This window comes from Gymnoscopelus braueri, assembly GCF_963280865.1.
Source record: "Gymnoscopelus braueri genome assembly, chromosome: 18".
NCBI lineage: Eukaryota > Metazoa > Chordata > Actinopteri > Myctophiformes > Myctophidae > Gymnoscopelus > Gymnoscopelus braueri.
This window is the reverse complement of record NC_137618.1, coordinates 36,012,640-36,039,719: the sequence shown is the minus strand read 5'-3', so window position 1 is coordinate 36,039,719 and position 27,080 is coordinate 36,012,640. Positions and strand designations below refer to the sequence as shown.

Here is a 27,080-nt window from a genome sequence, read left to right as displayed (position 1 = left end):
AGGTACCTGGATTCTCCTTCTCTCTGTCACAGTCAAACGTGTTGCTGTTGAGAATGGGAGACAGTAAGCCGTCCCACCCTGCTGAGGTGGTGATCTGGAATAAACAGATCATGCTGTTGTAAAACGTCTCAAAATTGAAAAGGTCATCAATGCCCGCCTCTCTCTTGACGTAAGCGAAGTTCGACATTCCGAAGATGGCAAAGATAAACATCACTAAGAAGAGCAGGAGTCCAATGTTGAACAAGGCAGGAAGTGACATCATCAAGGCAAACAAGAGCGTGCGGATTCCTTTGGCACCTTTAATGAGGCGAAGTATGCGGCCAATCCGAGCCAATCGGATTACTCTGAACAAAGTTGGCGACACGAAATATTTCTCAATAAGTTCTGAGAGAAACATACCTGAAAACAGAAATAGAAATAGATTAACAATGTAACAAGTAACAAGCTGATATCACAAAACAAGAAGCCTGGGTCAGAATAAACACTCTTAAACTTATATTAACACATTGATTGCCTAGATCGAGTCAACTCGTTTTTAGAATCCATCGCTTGATTGCCTAGATCGAGTTAACTCGTTTTTACATTTTTGGGGGAAAATTCCACAAGGGGCGACCTAACACAGCTTTGGAATGATCGATCGTCTCTCAGAGAAGAACAATGTGGATGTGACGTCATTCCAAAAAACGTCACTTCCATCCGCCCCAATGATGGGATTTTCAGAAAAACGGCTGTAACTCAGTTTCTTTTTTTTCCATTGAAAACCACCCGTTTTCAGCGGACCAAAGCTCCAAAATGGCGGATCACGGTTGGAAACTTGTTGTTCCCATGGATACACAGATCCTTCCGTCTACTCACAGGAAACTTTTTCCGTGTGTTTTTTTTACACAATGTCGGTTCCACGGCGTTTCAAATATCATCGGATTGAGGTAATTATACGCCGGCACGGGGATAGAAAACTATGTTTAATATCTTGGCAGTCAATGTGTTAAGTAGGCCTTATCCTACTTAATATAAAGCATTATCATTGGGCAGTGCAGTTCAGAACCCTGGTAGGATGGATAACAAAAATGTAGAAACAGGATGGTTGACATTGAACAAAATTCATGGCCAGATATTCCACTATAATCTCAATTTTTTTAAAGAAATGTACAATGGAGAAAACGTAAAATTGATAATTGATAATAAAATGCAATTTGGTGCGCACACACACACACACACGGCCATATATGGACTGGACATACAGGTAATAGACTGGACATTTGCAATAAATTTGCAATACATTGACAACAATAGACATACCCAAAGAATCTGCACATCACATGCCCATATATGGTTAGTGTGTGTGTGTGTGTGTGTGTGTGTGTGTGTGTGTGTGTGTGTGTGTGTGTGTGTGTGTGTGTGTGTGTGTGTGTGTGTGTGTGTGTGTGTGTGTGTGTGTGTGTGTGTGTGTGTGTGTGTGTGTGCGTGTGTGTGTGGCCCGATTATGCCCATGGAGATCCCTGCCGTCAGTGCTTGACATCGTTAAGCAACAGTATCTGTTGTGAATGAAGTCACACGCCCATATGGAGATTCCCGACGGAAGAGGGAGAGAGGCGTCGTCCCAAAACCTATACCACTTGTGCAAGGACGCGCTGGTATTGGCCAATACGTTTGTGCAAGGACGCGCTGTGATTGGCCAGTTGTCACTTTGAGTGGCAGTTGGGGCAAACGCTCTCACCAAAACATGATTTACTATTCTGTTCCTATCGGTACATAACTCGAACGGCGCTGAGTCGGCCCAAGTGAACTTCGCAGCAAAAAAAATTGCCCGCAGTTGTTGTAAGCAGAGGCACTTCCGCGTTGGCCACAGAAGGGGGGCGTGGTTATAGCACAAGATGTCTAGGCTTTAGGGATAGGGCGACGCGCTAACCCCGGCAATGATACAATGTATATACGCTTGCATACTATTGAGACTATTAAAAAGTAGGAAAATAAAATCAATGACCACAGATCAAAATGATCATTCAGAAGTCCGTCTTACCAATAATTGACAGAATAACTACGATGAAATCAAATATATTCCAACCCATGGTGAAATAGTACTGGCGCAGAGAGATCATCTTCAGTACACACTCTGCGGTGAAGAGGACGATGAAGATTACATTGATCCGGTGCAGAACCTTGATCTTTTCGTCAGTCTGCTCATCCGTTTCCACCATCATGGTGACCATGTTAAGGCATATGGCAACCATAATTACAATGTCAAAGGCTTGCGTTGTGGTGAAATCGAAAACATATCCTTGATACTTGTTCTGAAACGGAAATCAGGATAAAACAAAAAATTAACTACAAGGGAACATGTTTATGAATAAATCAAAAAGTGTCGTGTTTGTACACTGAAATTCTCAGTGTTCATTTAATTCCAAGAGTGCAATTTGATCCAAATACCCTCTTACTTTAGCATAGAGCTAAATACAAAATCAATTGAGAGGGTGAGCACAGAGCTACACAATGAAAACACTCCATGGTTCATAACACAGAGAGTGAAAAACTTTCTTAGTTAAATTAACACTGAGAATGCTACAATATGGATGTTTTGACGTACTGCTGGTCTAGGAATAGGCTTTGACGGTTTCTTGGAGCCCAGCTTTTTCATGGCATTATAATACTTCTTCTGTTCTTCAGTCATGAAGAGGTCTTGACCTCCAAAGTAAAGAGAAAATACAAGGCAATGTTAAATCACAGCAAACTTTGTTGAGTTGATTTAACCACTTGAACCGTAGCATCCCTATTCAGGAAGGAACCTTCGCCGAAAGTAGCCGATCTACAACGCATTGTGAGCTTGTAGATCGGCTATTTTCGGCAGAGATTTAGGAGAAAACAAGAGTTCAGTACAGAAAGTAGAGATCCGAACCTTGGTCAACTAAGTATTCGTTTATAGAGGGTTTCCTCTGGATTCTTCTACATAAATTATTACAAATGTCTAGAAGTGCATATAATAGAAAGGTGCATTATCTACAGTAAGCTAAAAAATAATCTGATGGGACACTTATCTTTTTCTTCTGCTGATTGAAGTTGTCTATGATGACGCCGATAAAAAGGTTGAGTGTGAAGAAGGCTCCAAAGATGATGAATACCACAAAGTATGTGTACATCATGAGATTAATCTCATAATCAGGTTGGTCATCCTGACAAGACACAACAGAGACAATCCAAAGTTATAACTTTATAACATCTATTATTCTATTAAGACAGTCGTCTTATGTACACTGCATTACGGTTCCTCCTAGCTTTATGGATTTTAATGTTGTGTCCACCTCTTCTTAGCTTGTGGTTTGAATATTGTGTTTGTATATTTACAGATTGTTTGATCATACGTGCGTGCAGACACATCTTACACAGTGTGTATTCTTTTCTGTTTTTGTGTTGTAAAATTTGTTGTGAAATGTACAGAGACCCCTTGGGGTGATATTTGCTATAAATAAATAAAAACTGAACTTAAAGGGATATTTCACTTTCAAAAAAACGTTTGGTGATTTTATCGTCTACTCAGGCTTTTGTGAACACCACAGACAGTTTTTAAGTTGCTTGATTCAATATTTAGATATTAGATATTCATTTTATCAGACACGCCCCCTTCCTATACAAACCCATTGTAACTTCAAACTCCATTTTAACATGTTAGATTCATCAAAAACACCCGTCCTTGATTCTGGTGACTCATACCGCCCCCCTAATACGCGAGGGGGCCGTGTTTTTCAATTACTTTTTTCATTTATTTTTAATATTTTTTGGGGGAAATGAAGAAAATAAAATACAATTAAAAAATTATATAAAATAAATGAAAAAATCTCTAGTAAAAACACGGCCCCCTCACGCATTAGGAGAGCAGGGTGAGTCACCAGAACCAAGGACGGGTGTTTTTGATGAATCTAACATGGTTAAAATGGAGTTTGAAGTTACAATGGGTTTGTATAGGAAGGGGGCGTGTCTGATAAAATTTATATCACATATCTAAATACTGAATCGAGCAACTTAAAAACTGTCTGGGGGGCTCACAAAGGCTTGAGTAGATGATAAAATCACCAAAAGTTTTTTTGAAAGTGAAATATCCCTTTAACTCTTACGTACATACTGTAAGATTATGTGGACAAAATATTTAATCAATATGTATGGTAGAGTACATTAACACAATATAACTAATAACTGCAGTGGTTAGATGTGGTCTCCCTGCTTTTCTATTGTGGGAATAGGACAACTACTGGTTGACAAGAAGTATTGCATGAAAGTCAAAGGGAAATATCGTGCTTTTACAAACAGGCTCTCTTATCTATCAACAGTAGAAATGTTTGACGCTCGCACTGGGATCCAGGTTCATATCAAGGGTAGGACATGAATCTTACGGATTAAAACATGGCTGACATGAAAGGAACAAATGTAGAGAGAAGTTTGCTAGATGTTAAAAGTTATTTTCTAAGTACAGAGTACAAAGGCTTTTAAAAATGTTGAATTGATACTTGCAATAGTGGAGTTGATATACAGTACTACATTCAAGGAAACCAGCCAATAACAACCAGAGGACAGCCCATAGTAATCAGCACTGGTCATTACAAGGTGGTTGCTATACAGGAGGTTGCTAGGGCATTAGTTGGTGGTATCTAGGTGGCTGTTAGGGGATTACTCAGAGCAGAAGTTAAAATAGTTACTAGAGGTTATCAATTAATACTGCTGGTAATCTTTTCAGGATTGATAGGTTTCTAGGAGGTTGCTAGATGGTTACTAGGGGATCCCATAATAATATGGTATCAATAAGGCTGTTTTCAACAAGGCTGAAAACACATTCTAGGTTCAATCCCCGGCCAAGACATACCAAAGACTGTAAAAATGGTACCCAATGGCTCCTTGCTTAGCATCAAGGGTTTGGGGGTAAGAACCCTGCGACATACTATAGTGTCATGTCCAGTACATCTTGTACTTGTACATAGGCCTGTCATAATTACCGGTATTACATAATCGTCTAATCGCAATAATTTTATATAATCGCAATTTTGTAACTTCATAGACTGGTTAACCAACAGATTTTAACATTTTAATGTAAAAAATGAAATTATGCGTGTACCGTATGTATATTGGGGATTGTATGTGGGTTGTGGAGTAATTTGTGGGGTGGGGTGGGTTGGTGGGTTGAAGGGTTGTACATTGTGAGTTGTGAATGTCGCAATTTGAAAAGAAATATTGATATTGTGTTGAGTCTGGCGTAGAGGATTGCATCCTGTGCCAGAACATTTCAATGCATTTCAATAAATAAATAAATACAAATTTCAATAATTATTTTTGCATAATCGTGATCATATGATCAATTCCATGTTAAAAAATGACATATATTTTTAAAAGATTTCAAAAATAGTGGAAATAGCAGATCTATAAGCTCAAAAGGTGTCGCGATGTGACGTGTTTTGAGCTTATAGATCGGCTATTTCCACTATTAATGTTTATTTTTAAGTATAAAGTAATTAAATATGTGTTATTTGTCATGTCTGTCCTGTGCACCTTTTGTTTCCGAAAGCTAAAAGCCAAACAGAAATGTCATTTTTATTCATAATGTTCCAATAATTTTCAACAACAGAAACACAATTAAATCGTTAATCGCATTGTTATTATTATTATTTGAGTGATAATTAATCGTCAACTTAAATTTGTAATCGTGACAGCCCTACTTGTACATCAAACTACCTCATGCTACAGGAACAGGAGATAGGCTCCTGACCTATGGTCCACATGGCTCCAAAGGCTGCTTTACCTAAATGTATGTGTAAGATGATAGGGGCCAAACATTGCACAGTAAATAAGTAAGACCATTGGCATGCTAGCTTGCAGTTAAACAGGCTTGCTAAATATGTAAATATACGTACCACATTTTTAGAGTCCACAGCAGCATACATAATATCCATCCAGCCCTTGAATGTCGCCTGTATAGATGAAAAGAATGTCATTTGCAAAAATGTTATGTAATTTCCTCCACATCTTTTCATTATTTAAAAAATGATATGTATGCAGACACTAAAATTGCCCATCCATTTACAGAATGGTATGACATTTACTATAAATCTTACGGCATTTTAATATATGATATGCTCACCACTTCCAGCAGTGCAAGGTAACCCGCGCCAACATTGTCAAAGTTGATCTTGACGTTCTTCCACCGAGCCGTTTCGTTTCCCAGTCTGAGGCAGTCCGACTTATTGTTTACCTCCGAAGTGGGGAAACGCGCTCCGGTGGTCGTGTTGACACAGTGGTAGTACTTCCCCGCAAACAGGTTGACCCCCATGATGCTGAAGATCAGCCAGAAGATGAGACACACCAGCAGTACGTTGAAGATGGAAGGGATGGCTCCCAGCAGGGCATTGACAACCACCTGCACAGTAACGCAGGAACCGTGTTTACACAATGCAGAGCTACGCAGCACAAATCCTGAGTGGCAATTAAAATCGGAGAGAAAGCTAAATAGGCTCTATTCACAGCAGCCATATCTTCACTTCCTTAACAGGTGTTACCAATGAAGGCTCTATTCCATTTCGTGTAGCAGTGGTTCCCAGATTTCTCAATTTCCACGACCCCCATAACTCTGAGAGTGTACAAATGTAACCGGTTACATTTGTACACTCTCAGAGTTACACACCCGCAAGGGGCCATTTGGAAACCCCTTAAGGAACCATGAGGGTCCCTGGACCCAAATTTTAGACCCACTGGTGTAGCAGAGTGTTCCCAGTGAGTCAGCATGCACAATATCAGCACCCTGACTCTGTTTGACCAGAATGGAACAAAGCCTTCATTAGTATCATTGGTAACACCTGTGAATGTCTTCACAATGTGGCTGCTGTGCATAGAGCCTATTAGAGATTTAACTCTAACTCAGATTTGTGCTGATGTACAAATTGCCATATATTTTGGTAATGGTGAGAATAGGAAAACACAAGAGTAAAACATTTAACATTTAACAGCAGCAACCAGTATATCAGCATGAGCTCGTCACAAGCAAAACTAACAACACAGCATACACATCATCAGCATGAGCTCGTCACAAGGGTCACTAGCAGCACAGCTCATTCACGTCATTGACACCAGCAAGGTAAAAGCTTGGGGAAAGAACGAGGAAAGGAGGGTGGAAACTAATCCAAGTATATGCATCATATATGTGTATAAATGCCTGTATATATTGTATGTGTAGCCGTACTGTATCTTATATGTTTTCGCGTTTTTTTTGGTTGGTTACGATTGCATGGTAGAACACAACAAAACAGAAAAACCTTGCAGAGGCAGGAGGAAGCCCGACATTTTGTTTACTGTAAATGAAAAACAAAACAAACACATATAGAGAAAGAATAAAGTTCAACGTTAAAGGCACCCAGCAACCAACATCCCAACAGAGCAGCTTCAGAGGCGCAGAGATGTAAATGAAAGCCATTCATGCGGATGGGGGAATTCAGTGGCTATACCACGTGAGGAGAGACCATCATCATAGCAGGGGCTGCGAATCTAGACAACCACAACATTCTCGCAGCCAATCAATAGCAGCTCCATTGATTTCAGCAGCCGACAACCCTCCCCCCAACAACTGCATAAGTTATCAACCCTTGTTCAGACCAGGCTTGTGTGACACACTAGCAAGTCTGTGCCATAGTAATGCATGTTTTTATAGGTTGGATATAAAAGTTATAGAGTTTTTAAACGAATAACATGCAGCATCACTGTTGTTCTGTTACAATGTAATTTTGGGGACCAAGCAATCAACTTGTGAGTTTTGCTAATCTGCCGTGTAACAGCTATTACATCTGAAGCGTTTGTTGAACTTTTGTTAGACCCTTGGGTTGTGTAGCCACTAGCTAGCTACCCAGGCAAATTTGAAGTCTTGAACACATTATATTGTATGTATACTGTACAATTCATCAATGTTCTGAAAAGTAAAAAGTAGACGATAATAAGCATGTCAGAACGTTAGATTTAGATGGCTCCCCAGCCAAAGAGATAGGAGTCTGGTCTTGTTGGTCGGAACACACTGTCCAGGGTGAACCGGCTTCTCTTAAAGAGACATTGATATTACCCATGACAGATGTTCTCCAGCACAACAAAATTAGCCAGCAGCTGGAGAAAAAAAAAATATAGGTATATATATATATATATGTAGGTATTAGGCCTGTCCCCGACTAAGGATTTCTATAGTCGAATCTGATTGGCCAAATGTTGCCTATAGTCGACTAATAGTCGACTAATGCAACACCATTTGGCATGATTCGACTGAGAGATGGGCAGCCGAATCAGTCTGATTCGACTGCCCATCTCTCAGTCGAATCATGCAAAAAATATGTTATGCAATAAAGGAACATTCCATTTGGGCTGTAGGGGTGCTTAATGTCTGATTTAACATATACTTGCTTGGTTTCTCCCAATAAATCATGATATATATCCTATTTTTGGCAAACTATTAGTTAATTAATATAACAAATTAGGCCAATCTCTCAGTCGAATAATGAAAAAAAAATTAAAAAAATTAAACAAAATAAACCCTTTTTTTCTCAGACTCCCCTCGACTGATTAGTCGACTATTCGAATAATCGAGGTCAGGCCTAGTAGGTATATTGGCAGAATCAGCTGATTTGTGGCCATTTATGTGATAAAATGTAATTTTAAGACGTGTTTCACCATACAGTACAATGTCAGTAAATGGAATGGCAAACTTAATGGACAATATTTTGACGTGATATATTATTATGCCCACTCAGGTTTATAACCCAAGACTCTACCAAAGTTCAAGATCGCTTTTAAAGACAAATTGTTAAGTCAACCATGAAAACAGCTGGAGCAGAGGGAAAAGGAAAGGATAGGAACGTCTCAATTCCATGCTTTGAATTATATACTGTTTTATAGGATGGCACCGCAGCAAAGCTTATTTGTGTTGCTGCTCTTTGTCTGTCTACAGAACACTAGTGCTCGGATGGCAGACGTTAACATAAAACACTGTGACGATGTGAGCTGTGACAGGACGGGCGGGTGGGGTGGGCGGGTGTATGGGGTGGGGGGCTCTTACTTACTCTCATGCCCTCAAACCGTGACAGGGCTCTCAGGGGCCTCAGTGCTCTCAGGGTCCTGAGTGACTTGATAGCGCCGAGGTCTGAATATCCAATGGCGTTGGCTATCAAGCTGACCACTGACACCTGGAGAACACACACACACACACACACACACACACACACACACACACACACACACACACACACACACACACACACACACACACACACACACACACACACACACACACACACACACACACACACACACACACACACACACACACGATAAGTCAATGGAACTGCTTCAAAAATAGGCATGCCGGTGAACATTTCTATGCTCCCATGTGTTGGTGCTTCTCAGGGGGAGGGGGGGGGGGGCGTACTTACGTCTACAATGAGGAAGTCCAACCAGCACCAGGCGTTGGTGAAGTATTTAGCAAATCCATAAGCCACCCACTTCAGCAGCATCTCCAGAATGAAGATGTAAGTGAAGACTTTGTCTGCAAACTCCAACACGGTTTTAATAGTCTTTCTCCTCTCTATGTACACGTCTTCAAATGCCTGAATGGGAATATGAGCAAAGTATGGAGTCTCACCGATGCCAGGACACTGAATAATACAACTCACTCTATTATTATTATTATTAAAATATTTAAAGCACACTGCTCTACACTGTGCTTACTCTAAGTAGCTGCTGCACAGCTTGAGATGAGAGTAAACAGAAATACCATGAAACACCATGAATCACTCAGACTTACCAGCGCCCCACTGCTCAGGAGAATCATGAAGATGATGAAGCTCTCAAACCATGCGTGCTCCACTATCTTGTAGCAGGTCTTTCTCAGTGTCCACCACATCTTCCACCTTCCCACCTCAACATTTACCTGGCAACACTGGTACTTAAACACACAGGCTGAGGAGAGACAAAGGAGTACAGGGTGAGATGGGGTTCTGGCCAGGCCATGTTAACTATATGAACCCCGGTGTCCCTATTCTGGGCGTGTCACAATAAGCAAAGATCTGGTGAAAACAGCAGATCTACAAGCTCACAACGTGTCGCATTGCAGCGGGGTGTGAGCTAGTAAATTGGCAATTTTCGGTGAAGAGATAGAGGGAAAAAAGGAGGGAACCAATTAGAGACAAGTATAAACTGGACAGGATACAAATACAATACATACAAATATGGTCAATTTGTGTTATTCACCATCTGTGAAACAGGCGTCAGGTTCCTCTTCTTCCGGTTCAAGGTCCGGGGATTCGTCTCCTTCCCCTGGCATCTTGATGTCCACTGTGCTGCCCTCAGAGGAGCTGATCAGATCTTCATCGTCTTCCTCACCGTCCATCATCATCTGTTGGAGCCACACAAAACTAGTGTTAGTCCAACTATTACCATCGTGTGGGAAGCCAGCACAGTCAGTGCCGAGTTAGTATAAGTTAGGACTAAGTGTTTATTTAGCTCTGACAATTAAAAAGTTGACCCGCACTGGTGCATTTAATATGGCACCTCAAATACCAGCTGATAACCGTACTGAACTCATGTAAATGAGTCTGGGCATGTGTTACCATGGGTCACTAAGTAATGTGAGACTACTTGCTTATATCTACTGTAAGCAGAATCCATATCTTTTCAACAAGAGTCATCTCATTTCGTGCAACAATGGTCATTCATGCTGATGGACATTTAGCATTCAACTTTGAGTGAAAACTGGTTTCAATTTAATCACTGTGGCGGTAGATGTGTCATGGATATGAAGTCACTAAATGGTTCAATCAAGCGTGATGGGATATGCTCCAGTATTTTCATGTCTGGTACCTTATTTTTTTTTAACTAAAGAATTAGCACCTTCTGCAATCATACATTACAAAAAGGATTCACAGAGTTCAAATAAACCAATGACATGAAAACACACGTCCAGTTTCTGAACAGTGGATGAGTTTCATTTTGATTAGATTTTTAAGTAAGGCTATCCACCTTTAGCTTTAACATCTGAAAAACAGTGCTCTGCACTTGGTCATGGAGAGCATTAAGGAGTCTGCATCACAGAACTGTGGTCTAGTCTAGTTGCCTGATCACTTCCTCTTAAGTCAAGAGTGGAAATTCAACACTCCCAGGCAAGATAACTTAAGACTTTGAATTGAATAAAAGGTGAGTCAACCAAGTTACAGTACTTCCTATAGGGCTTTAAATAAACCGTTGTGGTTTTTTCAAGCAATTTACTGCAAGTCACACAATTATTATGTATATTCAACTATAGGATCATCAGCATACTACTAGCCTACTGTAAACGGGAATATCAGGCTAGGACAACAGTACATTGACCGTAAGTGATAAAAATATTATATACAGATCATATTTGAATCTTGATTGAAGAAAGGTTTGGTATACTCTACAATGCAGTGTAACGTAAACACTATCGATATTATACAGCAGCTGTAATACATGGTCTCTCCCTCAACCTCCTTGTTGTGTACTTTGCTTAGGGTGTGTCAGCTAATAGCTCTGGGATGAAAGCAGCCTGAATGCCTTCCTGGAGAATGCAGCAATACTGAGCTGCCCAGGGACCGGCTAATGTAGAACAGGGAATGATGTAAGCATGCTACTATGATATAGTGTGAGCACTAACACAACAGCACAACACTCAATGTGCCCTCCTGAAGACTTCAGCTACACTTTAAGCTTCCTTCTATCCATACTGTTCTTTACAATACACATCGATTTGATAGTTGAGTGAAATTGCACGTTATTTAAGTTACTGCTCTTCTTATTTAGTTAGTATTATTTTAGTAAAACCCCATATACTATAGCCCGAATTCAGCACATTAAACACATTTTAAGAATCCTAATGCTTAAGATACTGGGGCTAACTTTATTTGGAAATGAGTGATATTTGTCAAATGAAAATGCCACGAGTTGGTACATGAATTTGAATTATGATGGTCACAAAGCAAAACTCATTGTTCCTTGTGATCAATGACTGCCCACAATCTCCTTCCTCCTCAGCAAAACAAACGAAATAAATAGAAGAAAGCAATTATAAATCCTGGTCAATAAGTTAGCGGTGCTGCTCGTTCACTTTGAACTGGGGTTTTGTAAAAGAAAATGAATATAAATGAAATGAAAATCAATAAAACTAGCTCACAGCATCACAACAGCTGCAAAACCAAATAGGTCAAAGAGGAGGAGGAGATAAGTACAGTCACACAAAGAAAGCTGAGCAATCCAATGAATAGGTTGAATGTTGTAAATTGGACAGGCAATCACCATTGACCATATTTACACAGCTGCCATTTTGCTCTTTCGTCATCCAGGCCAAGGTAGGGGTGGGAAACCTGTTAACCACCCCCACCCACCCCAGAGTATGACGTACTGTAAGAGCAAAATGGTTTCCGTGTGGCTGTGGTCAGTAGTTAGTGTTATGTACATTAAAGTGTTCTTACAAGTTTCCTCTCACTGAAAATCTGGAAAGCATCTGTGAAGCAGCAGCAGTAACAAAAGGAGTTAAACGCATTACAATTCATACAATAAGTTGCCAGATCACGCTTTGGTTATAATCAGAAGTATTTAAAGAGAGAGTACATTCGCTACTCAATGAAAATCAGCTCCGTATTTTACCATTACAATGAGCAAATAACCCGTTCTGAAAAGCAGCAACTACCTGACAGACAGAGCCACGAGTGACATGCTTTATTCATACTCCATCGTGCGACAGTGTCGCGTATCAAACATAGCCGTTCTACATAGCTCACAATGCACAGCGATGCCACGCGTTGTGAGCTTGTAGATCGGCTATTTTCAGCTGGCAACACCACCATACGACAAATTATAAATCAGGCTTTACTGTCCGCTTAGCACGCTTTAGCGAGAGCCGAAATGGGTCTATCTCAGAAACAAAGCAAACAGCCCCCTTAAGAGGAGGATGCAGCTCTCAAGCACTCAGACTTAAATGGCAAATAATGTAATCTGAACACTGGGATTTTCCTGTGTCTGTGGCCTCTCCTCGTTAAAGGGTCTTGGTATTATGGAGTCTCCAGGGGAGACGGCATGTCACATGCTCATCCTCTTGTTGCCATGGACAGTGGGGGCTAAGTGCTTCAACATGACCACTGCGATTTAACATCCGACTTATCTAAAACAACAGACGCATCCGCCTAGAGAACCACAGCCCGGTACTGAAATCACTCTGAATACAACACACACACACACTTAACACACACATACGCACGAAAGTACGCACGCACCGACGCACTTACTCACCCACGTACGCACACAGACACACACGCTCAGTATATCCTCCACTGACTCCCCTTTATCTGGCTCTGATAGGCTTCGTACGCTGGGATTTGAATGGAACAAGTCATTTCTAGTTGCGTAGTTACCCCTTAATTACGGCACGCATGGACATGACCGATACTTCATAACTATGATAAATAAATAAAACGTCATCAACACTTTATTTTATAACATTGGCATTTGAGCCTTTTTAGTTTTCATATTTGTCGTGGAATTCTAGATTAACCAAATGAACCTTTGCGTCCCTATTCTGGGCATGTCATAAATAGGCAAATATTTGGCCAAAATAGGCAAACTTTCTATGAAAATTGGCAAACATACGCCGAAGATAGTAGATCTACAAGCTCACAGCGCATTGATGCTTTGTCAATATTTTTCGAATATTTACAAAAATAGCAGATGCAAAAGCATTGATGCTTTGTGAGCTTGTAGAGCTTCCAGATCGGCTATTCGTCCTATTTGTTATACAAGGAACAATATAGGGTGGTTAAGAAGTTAAAAAGCATGCTCACCACTTTGCTTCCGTCTATATCAGAGGAGAAGCTGCTGATGTCGTCCGTGTTAAGATCCCCAAAGTCTGACTCAACGTCAGCGATGGGGACGGTGATCGTCACACTGGGATTGTGGATGAAGGACATGATGGAATCGTCACTCATGGTTTTGACTATGTACTTGTCTCCGTTTTTGTCCACCCCTATAACGTCCCCATTGCCGTTTTTGGAAAAGTCCTTGATGACATCTACGGTGGTGTGGTTGTGTCCTAGAGGTCGCTGGAGGTCATCCAGGGTCTTGTCCTCGCCCTTCTTGCGCCTTCTCTTCCTGCAACAGACGCTGCGGCAGCCGCGGCGAAGCAGGGACTTGACGAAGGCGACGCCGTCGTGGATGCGTCCGATGGCGATGTGCAGGTTGTTCATTTCAGTGTCGTCGTCGCCTGTCGCTGCGAGGTTGTCGGCACTGAATGAGCTCAGCAGCAAGGCCAGGAACAAGTTCAGCACCTGTCACATAATGACTTAGTAACTTCATATGACCTCACCTAGGGGTTAATCGATCTAATGAAAAATAAATAAAAATCTATAATTTAATAAAATAATCGATTAGTAATCAATCCTTATTTTGGAAAAGGTTTTGCCTTGGGTGAAACATTTCAAAAACATAAAAAAATAGTGAAAACAGCAGAACTATCATGAATCCATTGCAACCCCTAAGGATTTATTCTTAGATTCTTTTACGGGCCAAAACGGTGCAAATTTCAGCACAGTGTCATTGCTAGATTACAACCGATGCAATTGTCATTTTCTCATTTGACTAAATACCAAATACATTTGTTATTTAGTCTGGGCGCCCATGGCCACCGTATTGGTCTCAAAATTATGTGTGGTCAGGCAAAATACAGTAGGGTCCTCAAAGTTAAAAATGTTGCTACAGTATGTATCAAAAACAAGGAGGTAAAAAAGCTAAATAAGTAAGAAAAAAAGTTGCAAACATACAACCATGAATACAAAAGCAAAGCTTAGAAACAACGTACCACCAGGTTGCCGATGACCATGACCATCATGAAGACGATGAGGCACATGGTCTGCCCGGACACCTGCATACAGTCCCACATGGTCTCGATCCACTCGCCACACAGCACCCGGAACACGATGAGGAACGAGTGGAAGAAGTCGTTCATGTGCCAGCGGGGCAGCTCGCAGTCTGCGGAGATCTTGCACACACAGTCTCGGTAGTTCTTGCCAAACAACTGCATGCCCACCACGGCGAAGATGAACACGATGATGGCCAGCACTAGAGTCAGGTTCCCCAAAGCCCCAACTGAGTTCCCAATGATTTTGATCAGCATGTTGAGGGTTGGCCATGATTTAGCCAGCTTGAATACTCTCAGCTGTGTGGGAGGAAAAAAAGATCAGTTTTGAGCTCAAAACTAATCTACCTGAGAACATATTGGCATCGGCATGCAGGTTGCTCTTACCAATCGGAATGACCTCAAGACGGACATTCCAGACACGTTGGACATGCAGAGCTCCAGCAAGCTCAAGGTGACGATTATACCATCGAAAACATTCCATCCCTGTTGGAAATAGTAGTATGGATCCAAAGCAATGAGCTTGAAGACCATTTCAGCAGTGAAGATGGCGGTAAACACCTAAATAAAAAAGACAAATACTAGCTTTTAATGGGCAAATTCACGTGTGTTTGCAACGCACATTTTTAAAGAACAACAGACAAAGTCGCTGCACTCACATAATTCCCCACAGAGAGCATTTTGGAGAAATTGGTCTCCATTGGTTGATGCTCCATGGCCATGAACATCGTGTTTAGGACAATACATATGGTGATGGCGAGGTCAACAAACGGGTCCATCACAACCACTCGAACCTTCTTCTTTATCCTCGTCCATCTCGGACAACATTCCCATATTAGAAATGTGTGGGCAAACTTTTCAAACCAAGGAGGACACTTCTGCCTTGATTCTGCAAGTTCTGGTGCACAAAGGAGAGAGTGTTCATGTATTATCAGTTGTGTTTTTTAATATGATGAAAGTCATCATGTTGCCGGTGTCAGGATGGCAATGCCTGTTACCCACCCTCGATAGTATCCGTTATAACACTAGCTACACTATAAGCTCTCTGTCTGGCCTGTGGGCTGTCCATGAAGTCCATAGTTTCTGAGCAGGTTCTGCATTTGCCTTCTCCGTCCTCTGCATCGGCGGTGTCATCCTAGGGATTAGATAGATACATGGCATGTGTTACGACCAAGACGTTACAAGTTTTACAATTACATTCACCTTCATGGACGAATGAATAAAAATAAAGCAATGCTTCAGTTATTTGTGTCAGTAGCAGAGAGCAAAGCCGCATCACCCAAAAACAGAGACAAAACATAAAACAACAGCACAGAGATGAAGGCATAGAGGGTGCTGTACGTTCAATTTCAAAAGAAAACCAGATCCGTTCAACGGTAAAATGTAAAAGAAATTATGTCACTCAACAAAATGGGTACATTTGCAAAACATATAAAATATATCAAAATAGTGAAGGTAGCGGAGGGGATAAAAAAAAGAAATCACACTGTAAGCACATTGAGGACAAAGGCCCAAATGCCAATTCCTTACGTCGTCATCACTAGATGCTGTGTCTACGGTCACCTCAGGCAGGAGAAGTCCCGCAGGGGACGTGGGGAGTGACGCCCCGCCCGCCAGGGACACCACCCCATTGCAGTCCACGGAGCTGTGCATCATCCCGTTGGGCGGATGCAGGACGTGTGACAAGAAGCTCTTTTGGCTCACGCTGCTGCTGCTACGGCGGTCGCGTCTCCGCGGCAGCAGCAGGGAGCCCCTCCGACTGTTGCCGTCCCCGACGGTGCTGTTCTCGTCGTCGGCAAAGTTGTTCTCGGAGCCCATGTCGAGTGCGCGGCCGCCGCGGAAACTGAAAAGGTTGGCGTGACTGCTCCGTCTGGGCGAGAACAGCGGTCCGTGGATGCTCAAGAAGGACTGAGAGAGAGAGACATTCTTTTCACTGGCTTTCACTGATACGTGAAAGCCACGTTGTGAGCGAAGCAAATAAAAAAGTAAAAAAAGCTGCAATGGCGATGAGGACAGATGGAGCCCTTTGTAGATGATGATGATGATGATGTTTGTATGCGATATTGCAAACGTTTGTATTCCATGAAGATGGTAAAGAAATAACTCAAGGAAAATGCAGTGGTGCAGTACATGGCGGCGACGATTGTTGATGATTCTACTAAAAAGGATATTGATAATGGTGGTAATGATGATGATGATGATAATAATTAAGATGAAGCATAATGAAGAGATGAAGGTGGTGATGGTGATGATGGTGATGATACAAAGCAATGAAAAGAGAAGAAAAATCTGGGCAAAATGAAAAAAGGCATCTTGGTGATGATGATGATGATGATGATGATGATGACAAACATTGTTCCTTTGGCAGCATAAGTCATCTCATCATGTTAGTGGCACGATACAACATGATGATAGTGTTGTGTTAACCACATAGTATAGCAAAAGATAGGGCCAAACAATGTATGCTGCTGAACAGACTACAGTTAGGCCTAATTTTTGCTCTCCTGCACGATGCTGTCGCACCGAGAATGGCAGAGAATACAAGCTACAAGCTCTACAAGCTCACAACGTGTCGACAAAGTATGACTCGGGCTTCATGCAGAGAGCACGTTACACAGAGTTGGATGGATAGTTGACTGAAATGTGTGGACATAACATAACACACTGAACAATACTAGTAACAAAGAACAAAAACAGATCTTTTATCAAACAGATCGTACTAAACCTGATGTGCAGAGGAGCATTTCATGTCATATGAGAGCAGGTTAGCATCCATGGAGAATCGAAAGCGGGTCTTCTTTATACTGTCAGACGATTCGGATTTAGGAAACTTTTCATCGCCCAGTTTTCCCTCCTCTCCCTTCCTTTTCTTGCGTCTGTTGCGTCTCTCCTTGGCGCTCTTGGAGCTGAGCTTGGAGCCATCGGAGGAACTTCCTGTCACACCGCCTCCATCAATGACCTCCCCATTTTCAGCAGCTGCAGCTGCCACTGCCTGGCAGAGAAAGAGGAACACACACACACACACACACACACACACACACACACACACACACACACACACACACACACACACACACACACACACACACACACACACACACACACACACACACACACACACACACACACACACACACACACACGCACACACACACACACACACACACACACGCTTAAACATACTAGAAGTTGGTCGGGCCATATGGGTATATCAGTCGGATCGGCGGTTCTGGACAACGGTCAATCCAACCAACTCAAAGCCGGGCACCGCACTCCCGCAGGTCCTCTGCGATGCATGTGCCAAGTTTGAAGTCGATTTATAGCAGCATGAGTTTCTGCAAAGAGCTTAAGACTATTCATACTGTGCCTTCCCTTTCGACAAGCGTCACTTGACAAAAACACTTTTTCAGTGTAAGATTAGTAAATTCTGTTGAGCGATGTTGTACAAATTAGTATAGGCGCAGGAGTAAAGGGGGGGCACCCTGGATGAACAATTAAGACATCTGTAAATGGTGCACACCCAAAGAGGTGCAGACTGTGGATAATATGAAGCATTAAAAAGAGTAAACATATGCTTTAATTTAGCAGTGAAATTTGCTGTTGCAACATTTCTGCGAAGCTAATAGGCTATCACACATGCGCGCTGACAGGGGAGCGGCCAGCACATGCCGAAGCGTCAAACCAGTGCATGATGCACTACAAGCTCACAACATGAGCTTGTAGATCAGCTGTTTTTGTTGGGGGGGAAAAAAATCACATTTTGAATGTGTACATTTTTTTTATGGAGCTTAAGTGGTCAATTATCTTTTGAACCTGCCACTACTGGGAATCCTCTTGAAGGTAGTGTAGCGCAGTGGTTGTCAAAGAGGGGTCTAAGGACCCCCAGGGGTAAATGGGACCCTTACCAGTCTGTAACTGTCAGAATTACGGGGGCCTGTGTGGCCTAATGCTAGTACCTGAGCGTCTTCTTGCTGCTTCTTCAGTTGCTCCATCATGGCCTGGAACTCCAGGTCTTTCTGCTGACCTTCCTCAATGGTGGCTTGATTCTGCTCTTCGTAGGCCATGGCCACCACTGCCAAGATCAGATTGACCAGATAGAAGGAACCCAGGAATATTACCAGCACAAAGAAGATCATGTAGGGCTTTCCAGCTGCTCGCAGTGTCTGCAGGGAAGACACAGTTGCTCATTTGTTATTTGTTGACCTTTTTTCATTTTTTTCATTCGGCAAATGTCTTAACACTTTATTTATACTTTGTCGTAGGACTAGGCTATAAGGTTAGACATTTAGTTCATTTGGCAATTAACACATTCACTGCCAGAGGTTTTTTAAAACGGGGTAAAGCCAGTGGCAGCGTTTTAACGATTTTTTTTACCTTTTCAAGTAGTCACAAAATATTTTCCGTCACACACGAGTCTCGTAGAATCGAGAAAAAAAAAGAAAAAAAATCGATCGCGGTAATCCGTTCCATAATTGCAGCCAGTTGAAAATAGCATGTTTCGCCAAAAATACATTGTAAAAAAAAAAAGTACACAGGAGCAGAGATACAGGATTTTAAAGTAATAAGTGAATGGAGCAGTAAATCTTCGGATCACGTTATCTTGTTTTTTTTTACAGATATATCCGTTTTTGGCGGTAAACGGGTGTATTTTAAAAGACGGATATATCTGTCTTTGGCAGTGAATGTGTTGAGCAGGTTATGGAAATAATTACTGTCAATCAGTAAGAAAACTGTTTGGCTGGCAACAGTAGGCTACTTTATCCTGCATCGTGACCATGAAAAGTTCACAAAATATCCGCACAACTTTTCTAGCCTTTTGACAGGTGCAGCGTAGTGCTTTCAGCAGTGCAGTGTTTTGCATGTTTTTTTCCTGCACAGAGAGAAATTCACCTCAAGGACAGCTTGACGATGAATACCTAATTGTCCCCTGTGCAATAGAAAACCTCTCACGAGACCTTTGTTGGATTATTGTTTGTTTTACTTGCTGAGAGTACAATTCGAAGCCGAGCCTATTCAAGTGAGTCATTCTCAGTCTCTTAAAGGGCCATTCATCTTGTGTTTGCCCAAGGCACAACAGGACTCATCTTTGACTCTTTGAGCAAAAACACACCTGCACATTGTTAACAAATTAGTTTGAACAGGACAATATTTTCTTTCATGATTATATTGTAATTTAAGAACGACCCCCCCCCCCCCCCGCCCCCAGTCCCTAACAACAAACTATGCCTGTTGATCATTTTATTGCTGGACCACAACAGCGGTGCCAGCCCTATGAATGTGAATGTCTCTGACAGAGTCAATGAGTGATGAAGTTACACCACTGGCCAGCCAGTTGGCCTAACAACGAACTAGCTAATTGCGAAACAATCTTCCCTCCAGATCTATCCAAATAACAAACCTTTTCTTATATCATCTGATGCCAGGGGCTGGTGATACTTGACGAGTACATATCTCTGACCCTTGGTTCCAGTCAACCTGAATGATTTATTCAACTGGCATGACCTGATATCAACTGTGCATTAAATATATACCGGTAGACTAGATCATTTCACTGAGATTACATTCTTAATATGTAGTTGCATCTGTCACACAGAATGCTTTTCATTCTATTTGATTAACTCCCCTCTGCTTCCCTTGCATACCTGCTGGTAAAGATTTTCCCAGTAATCCTGGGTCATTAGCCTGAAGAGAGAGAGGAAGGCCCACCCAAAGGAATCAAAGCTGGTGTAACCGTAGTCTGGGTTCTTTCCCGCTTTGACACAGAAGAAACCCTCCGGGCATTGCCTGCAATGGTTACAAAGCCTGTTAAAGGGTGCCGTCAGTTGTTTTGTCACATTTTGGTTCCATCGATGTATCTGCTCCCCCTGTCACTTCACACTATTGTCCATATTCACTCGGCCATTTAGCTCTTATGTTATACTCTACATAAGGGAAAAATGGCTGCTGTGTGAATAATGTCAATGGAAATCAAATTTATCACTCAGCTAATTTATGCTAAGTGATATTATTCAGACAACAAGGACGTACTATGCCTACTTTAATGCAGTGCAATAATATAACTGTGATCAAGTCTTGTTTTTTCCATGATTGACAATGATGGATTATGTAGATGGGACCAATGTGACAAAAAAAAGGGGGGGGGAAGAAAAACACAGCCGCTATCCTTTAACCCATTAAGACCTGAGGCCGCTTCTAAAAAAAATCTAAATCCTAATAAAATCCTAAAAAAATAATGAAAAAAAATATTTTCATGATTTTTCAAAAATAGCAAAAAAAAGCTATGAGCTTGTATATCTGCTATTTTTGAATAGCCAAATAAATCTAAAGTGACACAGATGCGTTCCAGGTCTTAATGGGTTAAGTCAAATAAAATAAAAAATCTGAAAGTAGCACACAGATAAACAGATAACAGTTATTTTTTAATCTGTTATTATCGTCTAATCTGATATGGGGATATTCTGAGATTTGAAGTAAATCATACCCAGCTGCGGTGCCGTTTCCACAAAGCAACGGGTCCCGTTTCTCCGGTAGGCTGTAGAAATTCCCTGAGGACAGAGGTAGAGTCAGTGTTTGACTAAATGGCCATGGTGGGTCCACACAATACAACTTCAACTGTTAGATGGCGGAGGTACCTAAAAAAGACGAATGTACTGAAAGATACTGTGGAATCAAGTTTGGCTCACTGTCCATCCTACACAACAGATAACACATGCTTTAGTTCTCTGGCGTCCACATTTTGTTTTTAAATACAAAATGGCTATCCTTTTTGTCAGGGCTGGTATGGTAGACTTTAATGGTTTAAAACCAGGTCTGTCATATGTCATCATGGCAGGTTATTCAGTCAGTTCAGCTCAGCGTAGCGTAACATGAGTGTCGAGCCGTAAACTAGGTAATTTCCAAACCACATGGATAGCTGAAGGAAAATTATGTTGCAAAGGAGTTATATATATGCGCCTTCCCACAATGAAATTCTTCTGTGATGCTAAACCCAACAAAATGTACTTAAAGAAGGCTCAAAATCCAAGGGATCCAATATAAAAAAGGGGACATGGACAAGGCCTCAATTTCACCAATTTATTTGGGTCAGACAAAGAAATGCTAATGTTTTGGCCTAGTTGGCCTTCATCAGAGCATGTACTGTATATAGTAGCAGTGTTGGTGAGTGCTACCCACACATCCTTGGATGTTGAGTCTTTTTAACTGAAGGAAAATAATTTGCTTACTGTTATTACTGATGTGCTCTGTCCATAAATCGTCTAGCATTGGTTTGTCCAAGGTCCCATTTGTGTACGCCCATTCCGTAAACGGTGAGCCATTGAAGCGGAGATTCATAGCCTCAGTAAAGTTCTTCACACACTTATGTCTTAAATGGCCCATAAACAATTGCAACCCTATGAGGGCAAAGACACTTAGGCAGAAGACGGTGAGGATCATCACATCAGCTAGCTTCTTCACTGACTGGATCAGGGCACCAACAATGGTCTTCAGGCCTGCCAAAGATAGTACCATCAAACACAAAGTATGCAAAGTACAAACTCCAGCATGAAGACTATGACTACTTTGTTATCACTATCCTTACTACAAGACACACATTTGTAGTGCTTCATAAATAACACATAATGTTGTCCAATCATTAAATTCAAGATGGCAAGAAAACAAATTTGTTAAGATTTCACTAATACATGAATACATGCATCAAATCAACTCAATTTGAGTTTTGGTATGGTTTATAATTAGTATGTATGCGCATGCAAGGTATACGTGCAACAGTTTAGCTTTGGCATGAACTCTACCAGAACAAAACAGAAGCAGGGGCCACACGGAAACATCCATCCAAGGAAGGAATAAAAGCAAGGAAAAGTGAAAGCCGGCCATTCAACAAACATGCCATAGATTACACAGTCAAAATAACATCTAAATCTACCAAGACTACCATACACTGAATGGGTATTCTAAGGGGGGAAACACACACACACACACACACACACACACACACACACACACACACACACACACACATGCACGAGCGCATGTGCACGCGTACGTGCACACGCGCGCACACACACGCACACAAGAAAAAATAAGTAGTACGTCTAAAAGCATGGAACCGCAAAGATTCTTGCTGTTTTATATTCCTGCTTTTAATGGCTACACAGCAAACTCTGGAGTGTTAATTTCGTATACAAATGGCCTGTCAATTTTCTTTGCACATTCATAGTTAAATTAACATTCTGGATTTTACTGTTTCACATTGTGACACGACGAGCAAGCGATGACATCAATGAGAGCCTGTTAAGACTAAGAGTAGAGACGAATGGAATGTGATGATGATGGACAGACTGTTAGCCCAGCCCATTTAACCTGGCTCTCACCTGGGACGACTGAGATAGTTTTAAGTGCTCGGAGAACCCTGAATGTTCTGAGGGCTGAGACATTGCCCAGGTCCACAAACTCTGTGACATATCTGTAATAAGGGGGCAGGGGGGGTGGGGGGTTGGGATCACACATACAGACGCCATGACAAAACAATATAGCAAGTGCAGAGGGTGGGGCAAGAAGAGTGGGGTGGGGGGTGGCTGCAGGAGGGATCATCCCACACGCAGATTAGCTGTCAAATGCTAGGGTTAGCTTACCTGGGATAACTGAAATAGTTTTCAAAGCTCTCAGCACTCTGAAAGTGCGAAGAGCTGAAACACTGCCTAGGTTTACAAACTCAGTTACAAACCTGTAGGGAAACAGGATTTGTATTCATACGAAACACATAATAGGAAACACATTCACCAAGGAAACAACATTATAATAATAAGGATTTGTGTTAATGACCTTGTTACTATGTTGATGTATCTAAATTGCTACAGCTGTATTCATAAAGAGGTCGCCTCAACTAAGGTGAAAGAATATACAATCACAAATAAAACCATAATGGGGATAACTCTTCAGCTCCCTTCAACTACTATTATTATTATAGTTCTTTTTTCAAAAATAGTGAAAATATACGATCTACAAGCATTGCGGTACTTTGTGGACTTACTTTGTGGATCAGCAATTTTTGACCCACTACACCATCGCACAACAACATATAAAATAGCGGTTAATTGACACAAACCACATTAGATACTTACGCCATTACAATGACACAGAAATCCAGCCAGTTCCATGGGTCTCTCAGAAAAGTGAACTTTCCCACACAGAATCCTCGAGACAACATTTTGACAAGTGCTTCTAGAGTATAGATGGCAGTAAACGTGTACCTGTCAGAAATAAAATGTGTTAATTTGCATGCCGGAATTCACTGGCTTTGCTAATTATGTGTATGTATGCTTTATTTCAAGGACAACTTACTCTACATTCTTTGCCCAGACTGGCTGTTCATTGTAGGTCATAATCGCACAGTTGGTAAGGATGGTGCACATGATTAATATGCTGAACGCTGTGAAAGCTGTTGTCAAGGATCAGCATTGTCAAACACATGACTGATGACACACCAACACTCAATCATAAAACACATCCATTGATCACATGTGTTGAGGTGGCTTTGTAAATAAACTACTCACCATCCTTAACATATGTGTCAACATGCAGATATTGGATACCAGATGCACAGATTTGGCCTGTCTTCTAAATCAGGACCCCCAAAATGATACTGTATATGTATTGTATTTGTATATGTATTTATTACCATAAGGGTACGGTCAAAACGGAGTTTGATTCTGCCTATGCGGCGGATTCTGCCAATGCTTTTCAATGGGAACGGAGCATTTTGTTGCCGTTGTGCGCAATGTGCGGCTTTCCGCTCCGTTCCCATTGAAAAGCATTGGCATAGGCAGAATCAAACTCTGGTGTGTCCGTACCCTAAGATTTTTTATTTATTGTTAGATTAGATTGAGCATAGATTTGTACAATACTGTAAGTGGGGAGATAATAGTGGAGAGAGAGAAAACTATGTTCTGATTATATTCATTATTATACATTCTCTCATTGGGCTAACTTCTAGCTTGTGAAATAATGATAGTGACACTTTGAGAACCACTCTAAATAACAATGCTTATCTGATTTATGCTTTAATGAAAGGATATGAGTGTACCAAAATCTTAATTGCTATTCTTCTAAGAGGGTTAGAGGGGCTTAGAAGATAGAAGCCGGAAGTGGCGTTGAAGCGAAAGATGACCTTTCCTCTGTTCAATACTATAAAAGTCTAGAGGAAAGAGAAAAGAGAGAGAGAGACAGAGAGAGAGATATTAAGAGAGAGAGAGAGAGAGAGAGATTCATCATTACTATACAAAATAGTGAGGGTGAACTGTAGAAAGCTCCAATTGTTGTCCTCAATGGAAAATAATAGCAACATTCCTCTTTTGAAAGGGCAATATCCAATCCAGATGTTAGGCCAGAAGATGCGTCACACAGTCACCTTTCAGCATATACGTAAATCATGAGTCATAGCTTGTGGTTTCATGACAAAGCACTTGTAAATGACTGTCACTGGGCTTGTCTCTCTGTCAGCGAGGTACAAAGGCTTTAGCTCTCACCAAGACAGCACCTGAATTACTGCAGGGCCAGGAAACACAATCTTCATGGACCATATTGATATGGTGGCTATTTTGCTGTTAGTTCACACTCGGGGGGGTGGGAACCTCCCACCCTTTTGAGGAGAATTAAACAATGCAACACATACTCCACACAGCTATGGCAAAGACGAAAACAGTAAATTAAACACTTTCTATGAAACCCATATAAAGTCATATGTCATATGCCATAGACATAAATAACTGACATCACAGGCTAGCCACACGAAGTCTGCGATCAACATTGGAGCCACGCTGTTCCCATGTGGATCCTGAGATCCACATGATTAGATTTTGTGCAAGGATCATAGTATATTATAATTATCATAGTTCTAATACATGATAACAATTGTATAATGCATTATAATCACTGTTGTAATGTGGTATAGTGTGATTATAAGTGGTCATTGCTTCAAGTAAAGTAATGGCAATCCTGGAAGTGTAGGCAGAAATGTCACCTGTAATATTCTTGCATAGATTTAATGTTAAAGGAATAGTTCACCCAAAAAATTACTTTTGGGTGAACTTGAAGCCTTGAATTCATGGAGATTGTTTTGTTTTTGACACATTCCTGGGCCAATAATTTGATGACCGGGTGTATTTCCGGTAGGAGACTCAAAGAGTCTCCTTTCAGTCTCCTACCGTATACATTATTATCTTTCTGCCGGTAATCAAATTATTGGCTTAGGAATGCGACAAAAACAAAAAAATCTCCATGAATTCAATGCTTCATGGGGTGTGTAATGATAGAAAATATAGAAAATGTTTTGGGTGAACTACTCCTTTAACTTTGTTTTTGTCACTTTATCTGAAGCACCCAATAACAAAATCGTGACTTATAATCACAATATAATGCATTACATAATTTATTATAATGCATTATAAAATTATTATAATGTATTACAACTACGAGAATAATTATAATGCACTGATCCTGGTCAAAAGACCTGTCTGTGAGTGATGAGCAATTATGAATTAATATGATACTTGACCTTATAATCTGATTATAATGCATTGATACTTGACCGTATTACAGTATGTCAATATAAAACACTTATATTGTTATAAAGCATTGTGAGTATTATATTATATATTTAGAAAAACTATACATTGTTATATGCAGATTATAATTCACTATAAGTATCCTACTATAATTCTACAAAGCTCTGTAGTGGTGGTGAGGTGGTGAGGCCAAAATGTGTTCTGCCCGGTTCTCCTCAGTGGCTGGAGCAATTGATCTGAATTTGCACACAGCCATTGACCATTACCATGTGCACGTAACAGCAAAGCCCGTTTTTAGATTTCACCAAATCTCAGCTGTTTATTAGCGTTTTTGTGTAAAAGAATGTCGCCATGGTTACGGCTGCCCAGCTGTGGGATGGCCCCACGAGCTATGGGACGAACTGCCTCCCGGGTTGCCAGATCATGTGCGCATATCCCCCCACGGGTATGGACTAGTGTTTATAATACATGGGCTTCATAGAAAGTGTTACCAGTGGTACTATACACAAGGGGCAGCCAAAGGACAGCCTTTGCTATCCTATAATACAGATTTAATGGCGTGAAACCGAGACTAGATCATAATATAATCTTTG

At 41.2% G+C, this 27,080-nt stretch overlaps 1 protein-coding gene across 1 annotated transcript in view; it reads right to left on the bottom strand.

Annotated features, from left to right (window-relative positions):
* Positions 1-27,080, bottom strand: part of scn1laa (sodium channel, voltage-gated, type I-like, alpha) — a 38,864-nt gene that overhangs the window by 2,209 nt on the left and 9,575 nt on the right. Inside the window, exons 3-26 of the mRNA XM_080457063.1 lie at positions 25,001-25,118; positions 24,266-24,356; positions 24,046-24,174; positions 23,296-23,387; positions 22,147-22,413; positions 21,405-21,468; positions 20,566-20,707; positions 18,880-19,086; positions 17,649-17,915; positions 15,926-16,058; positions 15,583-15,821; positions 15,311-15,484; positions 14,867-15,223; positions 13,854-14,336; positions 10,255-10,399; positions 9,809-9,963; positions 9,438-9,611; positions 9,069-9,191; positions 6,119-6,394; positions 5,892-5,948; positions 3,033-3,167; positions 2,585-2,689; positions 2,021-2,291; positions 1-399 (exon numbers count right to left, since the gene is read on the bottom strand). The exon at positions 1-399 is cut by the window's left edge and continues 2,209 nt beyond it. Coding sequence (XP_080313189.1) covers positions 1-399; positions 2,021-2,291; positions 2,585-2,689; positions 3,033-3,167; positions 5,892-5,948; positions 6,119-6,394; positions 9,069-9,191; positions 9,438-9,611; positions 9,809-9,963; positions 10,255-10,399; positions 13,854-14,336; positions 14,867-15,223; positions 15,311-15,484; positions 15,583-15,821; positions 15,926-16,058; positions 17,649-17,915; positions 18,880-19,086; positions 20,566-20,707; positions 21,405-21,468; positions 22,147-22,413; positions 23,296-23,387; positions 24,046-24,174; positions 24,266-24,356; positions 25,001-25,118 — 4,603 coding nt within the window. The remainder of the gene's footprint in view (positions 400-2,020; positions 2,292-2,584; positions 2,690-3,032; positions 3,168-5,891; positions 5,949-6,118; positions 6,395-9,068; positions 9,192-9,437; positions 9,612-9,808; positions 9,964-10,254; positions 10,400-13,853; positions 14,337-14,866; positions 15,224-15,310; positions 15,485-15,582; positions 15,822-15,925; positions 16,059-17,648; positions 17,916-18,879; positions 19,087-20,565; positions 20,708-21,404; positions 21,469-22,146; positions 22,414-23,295; positions 23,388-24,045; positions 24,175-24,265; positions 24,357-25,000; positions 25,119-27,080) is intronic.